This window comes from Patagioenas fasciata, chromosome 11, assembly GCF_037038585.1.
Source record: "Patagioenas fasciata isolate bPatFas1 chromosome 11, bPatFas1.hap1, whole genome shotgun sequence".
Taxonomy (NCBI): Eukaryota; Metazoa; Chordata; class Aves; order Columbiformes; family Columbidae; genus Patagioenas; species Patagioenas fasciata.
In genome coordinates, this window is record NC_092530.1 from 25,604,614 (window position 1) to 25,620,454 (window position 15,841).

General features: G+C 46.4%; 2 protein-coding genes across 9 annotated transcripts in view; one reads left to right on the forward strand and one right to left on the reverse strand.

The window, feature by feature from the left end:
• The window catches only part of PAK3 (p21 (RAC1) activated kinase 3), a 111,729-nt gene extending 97,010 nt beyond the window's left edge, over positions 1 to 14,719 (forward strand). For all 4 annotated transcript variants that reach the window (XM_065846968.2, XM_065846966.2, XM_065846967.2 and 1 more), the window contains 7 exons: positions 525 to 573; positions 2,341 to 2,453; positions 3,274 to 3,391; positions 4,168 to 4,267; positions 4,544 to 4,740; positions 7,210 to 7,347; positions 8,950 to 14,719. In XM_065846968.2, the coding sequence (XP_065703040.1) occupies positions 525 to 573; positions 2,341 to 2,453; positions 3,274 to 3,391; positions 4,168 to 4,267; positions 4,544 to 4,740; positions 7,210 to 7,347; positions 8,950 to 9,039 (805 nt within the window). In that variant the 3' untranslated portion in view covers positions 9,040 to 14,719. The remainder of the gene's footprint in view (positions 1 to 524; positions 574 to 2,340; positions 2,454 to 3,273; positions 3,392 to 4,167; positions 4,268 to 4,543; positions 4,741 to 7,209; positions 7,348 to 8,949) is intronic.
• Positions 14,362 to 15,841, reverse strand: part of CAPN6 (calpain 6) — a 61,813-nt gene continuing 60,333 nt past the window's right edge. For all 5 annotated transcript variants that reach the window (XM_071813599.1, XM_065846329.2, XM_071813598.1 and 2 more), the window contains exon 16: positions 14,362 to 15,110. The gene's annotated coding sequence lies outside the window, so the exon portion shown is untranslated. The remainder of the gene's footprint in view (positions 15,111 to 15,841) is intronic.

Below are 15,841 nucleotides of genomic sequence, written 5' to 3' on the forward strand. Positions count from 1 at the left end.
GTAACAGCTTCTGTGCATGCTGGAGATCCCGTGTCTGGATCCTTGCCTCAAATGGCTCCCGTGTGGTCAGGGTTCTCAGAATGACTGCATGGTGTTGCCCAAATTTTGCAGATAGATTCAAATAAGAAGTCTGAGAAGGCACAACTAGACCGTGTGTTACATTCCCTGGAAAAAAAACACCACAAACACGCCACCCACCAACAAAGCAAGACTGGAGAAAATGGAAAAAGAATTAAATATCATATTTTCTAGGTGTTGTAGATACCTCTCCCTCAGGTTTTGAATGACAGCAATTTAGAATGTACGTTTGAGACTTGCACCAGCCCGTGTTCTTCATGTTGGACATAAGTTGTATCTGGGATACCCTACGTGGTGGAGGGCTGGTGGGTCCGCGCTGTGCACTGCTGGCCGTGGGCGAGCAAAGGTGTGCTACAGGCACTGAAGGCAACAGAGGTCTGTCCGAGCTTGCTTTCACTCACAGGGACCAAACCCTTCTCATTTCTTCACTGCTATTTCATTTCTAGGGCATCGGGAACTGTTTATACAGCGATCGACATCGCCACAGGACAAGAGGTAAGCGTCAGCAGTGCAGGTGTTCAGTGCTGTCCCCTCCGGTGCACACTGGATAGGGCTTGTGGGATCTTCACAGCAAAGGCTGTTCCTCCGAAGCACAGATGAGTGTCAGCCTGCAAATGACATCTCCTAAGGCTGTTCCTCCTCAGCGCAGACTGTGTCAGCTGGCAGAATACATCGTGTGCTGTGTTCAGCTTTGCAGTGCAAGCTCAGTGCCCCAGCAGCTGAACGCTGCTTTCCAGCACCCATTACACTGAGGTGCTGAATGATGTCTGAAGAGGTGCCTTTGAATTCCGGGGACCAGCTCCTGGTCCCCTTGGACTCAGTAAGAGCCTCGGTGCTCTCTGTGCTTGGGCTGATGCTTCACCCGTAGCTTTTAAGGCCAGTTTGAAGATAATTGCTTTTTTACTTTGTCTTCGGAGCAGGTCAGTGCTTTCCACAGTGGTGTTGGTCCCAGCCTGGTACCACGTTACATTGTCCCTGAATGGGCATTTTAATGGAGAGAAATCTGTAAAGAAATCCCAGAAAGCTTTTGGGCCTGATACAAACTGAATTTTTTATTGCCAGTGTAAATGTGTTACTTTGGAATTGGTTGCTTTATCTCTGTTCCCCGGTGTGAATGAAGTTGTGCTATTACAGAGAATGTCGGTCTATATTTACAATTTACCTCTGTACATTTACAGCATAAAATTTGCCTGTGGACGTGGCCATAGATCAATTAGCAATAGCAATAGAAATTGTAGAATCCAAAGATCTGTCCTCACGAGAGGCCTTGGGAGAACCCTGGGGCGGTCGCAGATTCCCCTACTGCTGTGAGAAATAAATGGCTTCATTAAGTTGCTTAATTTTGGGCAGGCTTTTCCTTATTAACAACTAGAAAGAACGCAAGGAGGGAAGCGATATCTTTCAGACAAGGGCACACTTAACTCTGTCTTAATTACTCAATATATTGATGCATCCACTCACCGATGAGTCCCAATTTATCTCGATCGCAGGTAATACTGTTTAGTGTTTTTTCCATCATGCGTTTCATCTTCAAATTTGATGCGAGAGCACAGTAAGGAGAGATCATGGTTAGGATGCAGGGGTTTTTCAGTCGCATTGGAGCTGTTTGCCACACACGCTCCAAAAGAGCAGACATGGATCCGGAGCAATATTTTTTTTTTAACCCAGAAAATACTTGCTAAACTGTGTTAAAAATGCTGTTTGGAGTGGCAGATAAAAAATCAAGAATTTAGGAATTGCTAGGATTGTATTTTTTTTGTGTAGCCTTAATGATCTTTTTAATATGGCATTTTATACGTAACATACATATGTGTTTTGGGTTATGCAGTCGAGTCAAGATTAACAGCAGTTGCTGAAATAATGATCAAAAATATAATTGCTTAAGTATTACCAGCTGGTTTTATATATTTTCACGGTAAAAAAAAATCACTTCCCGCTTTCAAAATATGCATTAATAATGATAGTGGTGATAAACTACGGCCATTTGAGAAGAATGTGGGTCCAGAGAGTGGTGTTGGAAATTTGTGGCTGATAGTTTAAAACCGTTGTTACAGATTTTACAAGGCAAAATATACATGGCCGTGTGTCCTGTAACTGGTACCCAAGCCAGCAGAGAAATGGGGTGTTGTAATGTCACTTACTGAGGTATTATGTCCCGTAACGAGAAGCCTGGCACAGCTCTGCTGCATCAGTCCAGAAACACACTCCGTGTCCATTTGTGCGACAGACCCCTCGAGTTCATGACTTTCTATGTCATTTTAGGTGGCCATAAAGCAAATGAATCTCCAACAACAGCCCAAAAAAGAACTAATTATTAATGAAATCCTGGTCATGAGGGAAAATAAGAACCCAAATATTGTGAACTATTTAGACAGGTAAGTAGTTCTGGTATTCTCACGTGAATGTTCAGTTACGCACTGCAAGCCAAAGATTAAAGGAACACTTTGGTCATTGGCAGAAAATCGACCTTTTAATTATCTTCTCCTATACAATCTATGGGAGGAGAATGCATTTTGTCTGCACTAACCTTTTCTGGCATATCCAGTCTGAGGACCGTTCTCAAAAGCCTCTATCAGCTGTATCTTACTAAAAACAGCCTGTAAGTTCACCACCTCCCTGTTGTTCTGTCGTGGTTTTTTAAGTTGATCGTATTTTCTGTGTCTTACGATAAATACTGATAAATCATCATAGAAACTATTTCCTTTTGGCTGTTCCCACTATTTTCCATTGCTGTGGATGCCAGGAAGACGAGGCTCTTATCTCCTGAAACTTGTCATTTGCCAGTTTTAAATCATTTTTCCTATTCCTGAATGTATTTTATGTAAGGTTTTTCGAACTCTTGACCAGTGTCTGTCCCCGGTGGTACCCACCCTCCTACCACAGACAGCTATGGAAGTTCTGTCGCCTTGTTCCTGGAGTTAATCATGGAATTTATGCGTTAAGATGGTGAAGCAGATGACGTGATACATCCTGCTTCAAGATTTATCTTTGCCATGACTAAACTGCATTTTTCACTTGCCTGCCATCTAAGACATCTCGTTTAGACCGCAGATTCCAAGTTCTATATAGCTTGGAAGGAGTGTCTATTGTTATTCTGTCTTGGTTTAAAACCAGCTTGGAAACAAAAATGAGCTGCAGCCTTTTTCATAAGGCAGTTTAGCTCTGCGCGCTCATCTCAGTGCCGCTGTTTTCCAGCTACCTGGTCGGCGACGAGCTCTGGGTGGTCATGGAATACCTGGCTGGAGGCTCCTTGACCGACGTGGTTACCGAGACGTGCATGGACGAAGGGCAGATCGCAGCTGTCTGTCGGGAGGTGAGGAATCCCGCCCGCGCTGCCCTTGGCTTGGGCGGGCTGGGACTTCCAAACGAGTGGAGGGAATAGGAGGGATTTCGTGTTGCTTTTATAACGTGGAAAAGAAAGAGCGTCCAAAGTGAACTGTCTGCAAGTATCACTGCGATTAGTATACCCTGTTATTATATACTCTTATTGTACTATCTCTCTTTCTTTTTTAGTTTTACTATTCTAAACTTGCCCGGAGCACAGCTGTACTGCATTCCTGCCTGTGAAAGCAAGCACGCTGGTGGCAGAATTCTAAAATGATAGCAAGGAAAAATAGACTCACTTATCAGAGTCTACAGCTTAAAAGGATAGCATTCCACCCCAAATGGTGTTTGCTTCTGAAAAATAATATGCTATTTCCAAATCTGCTGTAGAGCCTAACGATAAAACCTTAGTCACACAACCTCCCACCCAAACGTGATCCACTCCATACCGAAGGAAGGCCCTAAGGAGTTTTTAGCCAAGAGTGGTTTGCTGTGCGGTGTTCAGGGCAGCAGGAGCCGCTCTGCCTGTGCTTTCAGGGCATGGTCTGTGGAATAATTGACATTTTTCTTTCAAAAGCTAATATGCCTTCATTTAGAAAGTTATTACTCTAATAGTGTTGAAGCAGCAAGCTATTCCTCTTGACAGCACAATATTCTGCTATTACTCACAATTCATCTAGAAATTAAATCTTTTAGAGCCATTTCCTTTCTTGTGTGATGAAATCGGGTCGTTAATTTTTACCCTCGTGTTTCTTTATCTGTCAGTGCCTGCAAGCACTGGATTTCCTTCATTCAAACCAAGTGATTCACAGAGACATTAAAAGCGACAACATTCTTCTCGGAATGGATGGATCTGTCAAATTGAGTAGGTATTCCTGGGCAGGGTGCGGCTTTGGTTTGTGTGCGTCCCTTGTAGATAGGGGGAGGCAAGTGAATAAAGGGAATAAAAGCCACTGCATGAAACTTGAGGGGTTTTTAAAGGTCCAATTCAGTGTTTCTTGGCTACAGCACTGAGAAAACACAGCATGGACACCTGTCCAGACAGGTTCAACAATGCATCCTCAGGCATGTATAGTGGGGATTTCTTTTGGTTGGCTCCATAATCCAAGCTGGAGTTAACAATACTTATTTTTCTCCTCAGCTGATTTTGGGTTCTGTGCTCAGATCACCCCTGAGCAGAGTAAACGGAGCACAATGGTCGGGACTCCTTACTGGATGGCACCAGAAGTGGTGACAAGAAAAGCGTACGGCCCCAAAGTGGACATCTGGTCCCTTGGGATCATGGCAATAGAAATGGTGGAAGGAGAACCTCCGTACCTTAATGAAAATCCTCTCAGGGTAAGGGGCGAATGAAATCGGGTACTGCTGTCTTCCTGATCTGTCCCGTGTTTTCTCTCCTGTGAAACAAAATCACATCAGGTTGAATGAGTTCCACCAAGGCCCACTTCTAAACATGCTACTGGTGCCTATTGGTGTATTCTGTAGCTTTGGTCTGTCAGTGGGAGAACCTCGAAAGAGAAGAGACGTGGAGCCAGGTCAGAAATGTGCCAGTTTTGCCTCCCACCTTGTTTGAAGTGTTCGGTCTGTTTCTTTGAACTCTTTGACCTGGATCTCTGGATGACAAGAAATTTTTCAGTGGCGAGTTTCTCCAGCTAATTTAAATACATAAATAAATTATAAGGGCATTAAAGGATCATTAATCATAGAGTTAACAGCATTTGTTGCTTTCCACATGTAGTGCAAACGCATCCCATGTTGTCCAGGTTCGTTCTGACCTGTGCAGAACTCAGAGGAATGAACCATTTTCCAGCCACGGATGTTTCTGACTGTGTTTGCTTTCTCTCACTGTCATTTCCCTCCATCAGGCTTGTGCCTCGGGCCTGAGCGACAAACACGGGTGTGATAAATATCCTTTGAAATGCAGGCCGGACCTCCCCAGTTTCAACTTAAACCTTAAGCATTTCTGTTTGCTTTCTCATTTATTAAGCAGGGCACATCAATTTTCCTCAAAACTGTAGCATATTTTCCAAACGCTGTGGATGTTCTACCGTTTCAGGCTTGTAAATCATCTGTATGTTGTTCCGTCATGTCTGGGTGGCCTGGATAACTTTAGGATATCGTTTTCACAGACTGCAGCTATAGTTGTATGCTGGATCCTTTCTTGTTTCTTGGCATGTTAAACAAATTAACAAGCTTATTGCCCCTTTGCAGCTACTGCAAACACCCATTTCCTTTGTACAGCGGTTGTTTTGCTTTGCCAGCTGTGTCATAGGAAACCAAAAGATAAATAATGGGTACTTGAGCTTCCCATAGACCTTTTTCTGTTGTAAAATATTGGAAAGGTGCAGTACTGAGCTCAAGATGACTCTTCCTCATGATTCATCCTCTGTGAGGAGATAAACAACTCAAAGAGCTCTGTTTGTCCTGGCACTCGTGTTCCACCGTCAGCTGAATGCAGCTGGGACAAAGCTTCAAGGTTGCCATCGGTGTCCAACGCCTTTACTGTGGGAGATGGGACATCCCCTGGGTAGCGCCATTCTAACAGGTGGCTGTGGTCACCTCCCGATGGGCAGGAGAGGGCTGAAAAGTAAAGAAACGTTATTGTTTTTAATCTGGAACAGTTCATTTACCTCTTTAGGCTTGGAAATTTGTGTATAAGAGGATAATCCCGAAGTCGGTTTGGCCATGGTCAGTTTAAATGCCAGAAGCACAGAGATGCTGTTATCATGGCAGACACTTTCATGGAAGACTCCTAGGCGATTTATATTATTATTACTGTATATATTAGACATATTCTGCAAATTGAAGTTTGAATTGTTCAAAACGTTCACCTTAGGTTTCTAAAGAACATCTTGCAAAAGCAGAATAGACTGATTTCTGTAGCTTCTCAGCACGTTAGACCTGGGTTACAAGTGAACCATGTTGGATAATGCTCACCCTGTGTTTCACAAAATGACTTGGTAATTCCTTGGCCTGAGGAATAGCAGCAAGACTTGCTAAGGTACATGAACTGCTGCAGCTGCTCCAGCTCTGTCTGTGAAGATGACCCTGCAAAGGCAATTTCTTAGGTGGGGGCATCATTAATGTATTATTTGAGTATCAACATTAGCGTGGGGTTACCATAGGGATAGAATTACTCATTTTTCTAATTAGACCATTAAAAGTTTTTCCTTTACCACATGAGTGAAGCTGATCTGGAATTTGGAGGCTGCTGCAAGTCGTAGTTGCAGGTGGCTCCTGATTGCCCAGTTACGCATTTTCTTCACAGTGTTTGTTCCTGCAGTTTGTGTGTCTGTTGAAAATGAGGTTCCAGATGTTTCTGTTTCTTTATCCAAGGAATAAGCTGATAATTTCTTTTTTTTCCCACCTGGTTACCATTTTTGTCAAGAACAGAGCAAAAAATACGGCTACCTTTGCTGCATGGAGGCTGTGCTTGAGGGACCAGTGAGCACTGCAGAGATTCATTTTATGTAATAATCCTTTGAAATAATACAGTTAGACCAAATTCACTCTTTAAAATAGCCTGTAAAGCTAGTGTCAATCCTTGGAGAGGCAAAATGTGCTTTTGCTGATGCTGTTCATACTAACTAGGTCAGCCAATGAAATGAGCTGTCAAGGCAGGATCATTTTGATGTTGGAATAGCTATGGCTGCATCAGGATTTGTTTTGTTGGTATAGAAGAATCATCTCTAACCCTCTGCCAGGAAGAAACTGCCACTGGAGACTGGACCTGAGAAAACGGGGTCTGCGTGAGCAGCTACGGGTGTGCAAGAAACAGGCAGAGTGTCGTGTTTCCTGTTTCTCTAGGCGCTGTATCTGATCGCTACGAATGGGACACCGGAACTGCAGAACCCCGAGCGACTCTCCGCCGTGTTCCGCGACTTCCTGAACTGCTGCCTGGAGATGGACGTGGACAGGCGAGGCTCTGCCAAGGAGCTTCTGCAGGTAAAATGTGAAGTGGTTGCGAGTCAGACAGCTGTGATGGTTTCCTCATCAGCCAGCTCGAAGGCGTCCAGTGGAACCCCCTCATATTAGTCTCTAGTCTTGGTGCTTTTCAAATGGAATCACAGTAGAATCACAGAATGGTTTGGGTTGGAGGGGCCTTCCCAGCTCCCCCAGTGCCCCCCCTGCCATGAGCAGGGACATCTTCACCAGCTCAGGTTGCTCAGAGCCCCATCCAGCCTGGCCTGGGATGTCTCCAGGGATGGTTCATTCACCACCTCTCTGGCCAACCTGGGCCAGGCTCCCATCACCCTCAGGGCAACAATTTCTTCCTCATGTCCAGCCTGAATCTCCCTCCTTTAGTCTTAAAACCATCACCCCTTGTCCTGTCACAACAGGCCCTGCTGAAAAGCCAGTCCCCATCTTTCTTATCAGCCCCTTTTAAGCACTGAAAGGCCACGATAAGGTCTCCCTGGAGCTTTGCTTCTCCAGACTGAACAGCTCAACTCTCAGCACGTCCTCCTGTGCTCCCAGTTCCCATCCCAAGGCCCTGAAGTCTCTTTTGATCCCCCTTGGATTACGAGTTCTAACTTACTCATCCCCCGCACGGGAGAGCAGTCATAGGCAGCAGCCTGAGGGCTGTACCAGGCTGGCACGTTTCCTGGTGATGTCCTTACCCCAGGCCCCAGGGAGGCAGGAGACATCCCTAAGAGAGGGGTCTGTCTGGCATACTGGACCCTCTGTTCACCTCAGAATGGAGTCACCTACAACTATAACCATTCTTGTCTTCCCTGTGGAGGTGGTTGTGATACAGGGGGTGGGCCTTTCTGATCCTGTCAACACCTCTGGTGTAGATGGACCTTCATCTTCCTCATCCATTGACCAGCTTTCCACATCCAGAGCCTCACACCTGTTGTACAGAGGCACCTGGGCAGGGTGGGGTCTCACCTGCTGCCCTGAGTGTGGACTTGCCTGCATTCACCCCTTTCCCTGAGCTACTGTTTTCATTCTGGTGGGAAGAGGATACAAGATCCCCTCGATCTTGTTTTTTACTGGTGCTGTTGGTGTCTCGGGCAGAGCATGGTCCCACCAATCCACCCCATCAGACTCCCTCATGATTCTTGACCTTTCTGCCTCTTCTCTCAGCTCTACCACCAGGCTGAGAGATCGTGCCCCTGGTCACACCGCACGCAGATGCTCCTCCTGCCTTCCCGCACCAGGGACGGCTCTGGCACCAAGGGCTGGGTGGCCCAGGATTCCCTGGGTGCTGGGTGGCCCAGGATTCCGTGGGTGCTGGGTGGCCGCAGGATTCCGTGGCAGCTCTGTCTGGGTTGCCGCGTCCTTCCCGGCAAGTGCAGAGGACAAACCCTTGCAGCGGGTGGATGCCACAGTCGGGCTCCTTCTGGGAGGGTGATGCCCACCAGCCGAGCTCATCTCTAGGGCTGGCAGAGCTGCGTGCCCTTCCTGCACAAACCGCTGTGCTGGCTGCTGTGTCCCGCTCTGTTCACACGTTCCTGGTAACCCGAGGAATGAATACTGCTTGAACCCGTGAGTAACTGCGTTTGAAAAAATAACGGTTCATGTCTTTTTATTTCCTTTGGGCAGCATCCATTTTTAAAATTAGCCAAGCCGCTCTCCAGCCTGACTCCTCTGATCATTGCAGCAAAGGAAGCGATTAAGAACAGCAGCCGCTAGCGCTTCAGGCCGTTTTCTCCCACGCCAGCTCAGAGCGGGACTGAGAACAAAAACTCTGTAAAACCTCAACTCTTGTGCTGCAGGACAGATGGACGGATGGACACACCAACGGCCGCAGCCACGGTGGTAAGAGGGAGAAAACCCAGTCCCTCAAGGAGTAAAAAAACTATCATTTGTCTTCTTCCTGCTTTCCGGCTCCTTAATTTATTTTTAAGATGAAACAGGGCTTAAGACAGGTAATGACTGAAAATGCTTTGCTGCCTCAGCCATTTCCAAGGTAAAGCAAATTCAATTGGAAGATTCCCTTCCTTCTCACCTTGTGAATAAGCTGTACATTCACTTTTAAATTGTCAGTTGTTTCTTAAAGATGCAAAGTCCTTTTTATGTTTGTTGCGTTGGGGTTTTTTTTTGTTTTGGTTTGCTTTTTTTCGGTATGGTTTGGAATTGGAGAAGGATCTCCTCCATTCATCAGCTCCATAGTGCACTGCCTTTTGAATAAGCCCACTCGCTGGTATGTGCCCAGTCATGGTACTTGTAGATGAGGAAGAAAGTGAGATTGCATTTCCAACCAAAAAGGAATTGAGAGTGGGACAGATAAAACAGTCCTGTTGAGATACAGGCGTTCAACTGTGAATATATAGTGTTTTGGTTCTTGACGGTTTGATTTGTATAACTAATTGTGATCTCTTTGCCTGGATGAGAGTCTTATTGGGATGAGAAAGCAGAAAGATCAGCCGGTGTGCTCAGGAAGGGCTTGTCTGGTGCAAAGCTCTAAGAGAAATGTGCAGTGAGAGCGGGTGCAGCCTCAGCACCACAGACCCAGGCTGGAAGGAGGTGCTGGTGGCGGCAGGAGATGGGACCAGGCAGATCATCCGTATCGGAGCCGTGGGCCGCTCCTCCACTGTAGCCGTGCTGCGAGATGCGCAGACCGGTGGGATTCACCGTCTTGGCTCTGTGCGGGAGTAAAGGAGGGAAGACCAGACCAGATGTCTCTCTGCTGGTCGCCTCGCAGCTCCTGGGCAAGGTCTGTAGGGTCTGTGCCGCTCTTGGCAGAGGAGGAGGGCGAGCGTCCTCCAGGCACCCCAGTTCTGCCACAGAAACTGGGGCCAACGCGAGTGAGGGACAACTTGTGCAGTTCAGATGCACGTGAGTCAGCGCAGCAGAGAGCTCTGGAACAAAGCACATGAAACCCTGGAGTTCTGCTCTGAGAGCAAACGTGTCGCCTGCAGAAATGCTGAGAGGCATCAGGCCAGCCCGGTGGGTGCTGCCCTGTGTGCCGCGGGTGCTGAGGGGGAGCTGCTGGGGGAGAGGGAATCCCGGATGTGACCGAGTATTGCGCTTGATTAGTCAACTGATTTGTAAGGGAGCAGAATACTTTGAAGTATGCAATTTGTGGGTATTTTATTAGTTTCTGAAAGATGCAATGTGGCTTCACGCGGAAAAAGCATTTCCATGGAGTATTTGTTGGTGTAATTTAGTAGTACAACTAATCAAAGATGCTGAGAACAGCACTTGGCCTGGTCCTGCCAAGGGCTAAGTAGCCTTTAGGGTACTGACCACCTTCATGTTTTGCCGGTAGGAATGAAGGAAGGGTGCTCATGCTGCTCCTGAATTAGGCCATTAGCTGGTTTGGCTTCTTATTTAGTTATAATTGTGTTGCAACTGTCATTAATGCTGCAAGCTCGCCCCCCCCCGCGGGCTCTGTCTGTCCCACCGCCTGCCTGAGGCACCGCTCGGGGAGGTCCTGCAGGGGAGGTCCTGCAGGTGAGGTCCTGCAGGTGAGGTCCTGCAGCGAGGAGTGAACGGTTCTGATTTCCTGGGGAGCACAACAGGTCTGATTTTCAGATACCCAAATAACAAAAGATATTGTTTCTTTTGTGAGGTCCCGTTTTTCTCTGCCAGCTCAAGCTGTCAATCTGGGGGAAGAGACTTTCTTGAGAAAGAGAATAATTTGGGCTCGAGATGGGCTGCCCTCAATTTGTAAAGCATTCATCCGAATGAAACAGGTTTGTATTCCATGTAAGAAGTGAAGAAACAAGTGACAGTTTCTGTTTCTAGTATAGCTTTTATTTTTCTCCTACCCACAAAAGAACAGACAGCCGTCCTTTAAAAGGAAAGCACTTCTTTATGGCACGTGTTTGCTGGACATAATACTTACATTGACAGACTGCACGATTAGATTTCCTATTTATTTTCTTTACCTGTAAGTACTTCAGCATCTCTACTTTGCAAAAAGCCACCACCACAGCTTCCTGGAAGAGAACAGATATGAAAAATAGGAAAAGCAAATGGTAGCATCTTTTTTTAATGAGTGTATGCCCCAGCATACACAATATTGTCAGCACTGGCTTTGTAAAGACAACTGCTGTAATAAGAGGCCTTACTTTTTTGTTTTATTAAATACTGTATTTATTTTTCTTTGCATCAGCAAATCTAGAGGTCCTGTGAGGCAGACGGGATCCAGCAAATAATCTGAGAGGGGCAAGTATGTATGTGATTTACAGGCTCACAGTGTGTCAGGATTGGCAATAGCATTGACCTTGCAGAAGGGAGCGATGACGACTGTAAAACCTCTGGAACCATCTCGGGTTTTCTGACTGCTGTCCTCAGATTAAGTAACTAGTTTATTATATTTTTGGAAGTATTACAAATAGGCTGTTTCTGTTGTGAAACGCATAGGTAAACAGATTTCGAACACACTCGTTTCGAGGTTTTAAAAGATTGGTTGTCTTCATTTTAAAATTCATTTAACAGTCAAAAAAACCCCTATCCAGAGCTTGACTGGGATTGCCACCCCTGCAATGAAATGTGTGTAGATGACGTGGTAGGTTGCTGGAGCTGTAATGTGCTTTGGGCCACAGCAGCAATGTCAGGGAACTTTGAGAAGCACAGAAAAGTTTATTTATTTAGGGAAAAAGAAGAAATGCCCCTAGCTCTGCTGAACCACTGCATGTGCTGCTGGAGCCTGCGAGGGGCGCGTTGTACAGCGCGCTCAGGGGCTGAGCAGAAACTCGCGCCGCGGTTGCAGGGTTGCGCTCTCACTTCTGCCGCCCAGCACCTTTGTAAATACGTGTGTTTGTTCTCCACCTTTGGCTACCGGTTGGCCAACTTGCAGGACACACCAATGAAGTCATTTTATTAGCTGTTTGTGCTGAGTTTCCTTGAGGCCAATGGCTGCACGTCCGCAGGGCTTTCGGTCCATCTCCCCACGTCCTGCCACCGAAAACAAGCACATTCCAGTCAGCGCGAGAAGGGGAGCAAGTACCCGTGTGCTGGCCTCGAGGAGCAGATGTCACCATACCCTAGTGTCTGTGCGGCCTTTGTTTCCAGTGTATAGTTATTGGTGTGGCTACTGAATATTCCTCACACTGAGCATGTAAGTACGTGTATTTCTTAGTCCCGTCACGAGCAAACTCAACCCAGAGCCCGGGCGAGCTCTGCGCCGCCTGCCGTCACAGCCAGGAGCCGGGCTTTGCTGACAGCCAGGCCCTGTGCACTAATCCCGGCTTTGCCTTGCTAAACTTATCAAGTCAGCGCTCCACACACCCTCCAGCCAGCGTGTTGGTCGTTCCTGTACAGACGTGCAGGACTTGACTTAATGATGGGCAACCCGACAAAGACACACAACTGCTACAGGCGTGCAGGACTTAATGATGGGCAACCTGACAAAGACCCAGAAATGCAAGGGTGCAATTAAATTCTTTTTTTCCTGTCTCCCCAGACCAGGTAAATAATTTTACCCCCGTCCCCCGTTTTCAGGAAGCAGGCAAAGGACGACTTTGTGTTCCAACAGAAACCATTCAAGGTTTCTTGGAGTGCGATTTGCAATTCAGGGATCTTTAAAACTTCTCTTTGTGTCTGTTCTTGAGCTGACAGGGTAATTTCTTTTTCTGGCTGAAGCTGGCAGAATCTTCCTTCTAAATCCTCTCTTGATGTGGTCTAGAGCAAAGTGCCGTAATCTTGGCGTGCGTCAGGCACATAGACTGGCACTGGCCCGGACCTACAAAGGTTGTGTGCACCTTTGGTGACAAGAGCCATCTCAAAAGGAGCAATGGTGTTCTTGGACGAGAAGGAGGGACGTTGACATGCTCTTCATGGCTGCTGTGTGGGTATGAACCTGCAAACTTTGAGTAATTCTCTGAAGCACCCTAGAAGAGTTTTCCTTGGTGAAGTCCCAACCTAAGGGCAGTGTCCCTGCCTGCACTCCCAGCAGGGCCTACTCACAATGGGCCTCTGGCTGGGCTCCATTTATACTCAAGTGGAATCTGAGCTGTGGTCATACATGCTTAGTGGTCTAGAAACTTCTCTTGCCCGACGTGTTTCGTTGGCCAGGGACCTGTCAGCCAAGGGCTGACATGCACACCCCGCCAGTCTAGAAGTTTCTGATGTTGTTCAAGGGGGCAGGGGGTAGCGCACCCACCACAGACTCGGAGATGCCTCAGGCTGGTGTGCAACTGTTGCAAACACCACAGAACATGGCCAGTGGTGATTTTAAAGTCAGGCCCTTTGGTTGCTGTGGTGTTTGTCCAGCCCAGCCGTGGCCGTGGGGTTGTGGTCCAGGCAGCACAGCTGCTCCCACAGAAGCCACTGAGCCCATGGTGGCTGCAGTGACAGCAGAGCCACTCCCTTCAGAAGTGGGGGGGTCCCTTGGTTGAGCACATCCCTTGGTCTTCATCATGCAAAGCTCTCCAGGGCCAAAGCAGGGCAACCCTGCAACAGAATCACAGAATGTCACCATGAAGAAGTTTCTTCTCAAAGTGGAACCTCTTGTGTTCCAGTTTGAACCCATTACCCCTTGTCCTACATCCACGTCTGCTTAAGGTGCACAAAGGCAAGTGCTTTTTGTCACTCTGCTTATATTATTAGTGTTAAGCAATGCTGCTAAACCACGCTGTAGCACGGCAACAGGCAAAAACAAAGCCTCTCAGCTCTTCAGGGGCGATTCTCCGAAGCTGCCAGTGCCTGCAGGTGGTGGGGGGGCTGCTCTGGGTGGGAAGGAGCAGCAGAGCCCCCGGGGGAGAACCCGTCGTGCCGGGCAGAGCCTGCGGCCGCACTGAGCCACTCGGTGCTGTGTGTACAGACGAACACTTCGCAACGATTCGCAAAAGAATTCTGCAACTCTTGACTGGATCAGGATGTAGCCAATGCTGAATGCCAGTTTAGTCTGAAGCAGCCAGTTTACACCTATACTGGTGTCCGCTAGGGGTTTTATTTTTTTTGTCTTCAGGGTATCCGGACAAAAGTAAACAGAGGAGGAGCCTCGTTTTCACTGTTAATCAGAAATGTATCTCATTTTGCTGTACATTCCTTTTTTAGGACGTGTTATCTGTTTAAAAAGAAAAAGAAAAACAGAAAAAAAAGAAAAATATAAAAAAGAAAAACAAACGTGTAGTGAAAAATCTTCTGTAACTTTGGATTAAGAGGTAACTGATCTTTTTAAAAAAAGAACTAAGTTATTTACTTTGTAAATGTGCTGATGGCATGGATCCATCTTACTGACCTCAGCATCCTTTTTTTTTTAAGATTCTGGGTTTTGTTTCCAATATTAAGTTATTTTAAATTGTGGTTGAAGCAATAGAAAACTGAACTATGGATTGTGCATGACTGTGTCTTGAGTGTAAAAATATTGCAGTTTGAAACTTGGACCTAAAGTATTGCAAATAAAAGTTATAAATACCAACGGATGGTGTGACTGCAGGTTTTCCTACAGGATTTGCTGGTGCTGTTTGCCAAAACAGCGTCAGGGCTGGCTGAGGATCCACCAGCCTCCATCGGCTGCAGTATAAACACCCCGCCTGTATGGCTGTGCGCTTGTCTTTGTCCCGTGGCACTGGCGCACGGTGCCATCAAACAGAACTTACCTGCCGTGACCCGCACTGAGGTTCTGCCGCTGGAGCTCCTGGGTGGTGTCTGCAGAACCACAGCTGCCTTCCTGCTGCCCCCGGTCTGCACAGAGCGCTGCCGTTCCTCAGCGCGTCGCCTCCACTGTTCCGTATTTACAAAGAACCAACACCCCCTCCTGCTCAATCCGGGGAGTTACACGGATGGTGCTTTTGTCCAGAAGCAGCTACCTACATGTTAATAAAATATACAATACAATATATAGACATAGACTGTGTTATCTAGTTATGTCCTCTCTGTGTATTTACAGTACAGAATACCTATATATACAGGGTCCCTTATATGACTATATAATTTGCTCTCCATCAGCATACATTTTTATGTACTATATGTATATTCAGCTAGAGGCACTTATATATATAACTATATAACATACTACGTATTATACCTATATAAATACAGTTATAAAATACCTATATCTAGACAGATAGCTAAAGAGAGAGGAAGTGCTATATGGATGAGTGTATATGCAAATGTTTATATATATGTATGTGTATATAAATATACACATACATATATATACACATCTATATACACACACACAAAAACATATATATATATATATAGACACACACAAAATAAACATAATTATTTACAGATAGTCTGTTACAGCACTGTATACATACACGTACTCTATACTGTATACAGCTGTCAAGCAAGAGAGCTGGGGGAGAAGGGGAAGGTGTGTGAGGCAGGTAGCCATAGTGTCCTACAGCTATAGAAAGGTTTCTAAGTGTGTACCTATTATATAGGGAGGGTGGGAGGTGAAGCTGTGTCCAGGAGAAGGAGATGGGGATGCTGCTATAACCATGGAACACTGTACGTATGTACCCACTAAAGACAGCTATATACTCAGCTAACACACACCCTCTCCCTGGCTAGATATAGTACCATAGTTTAT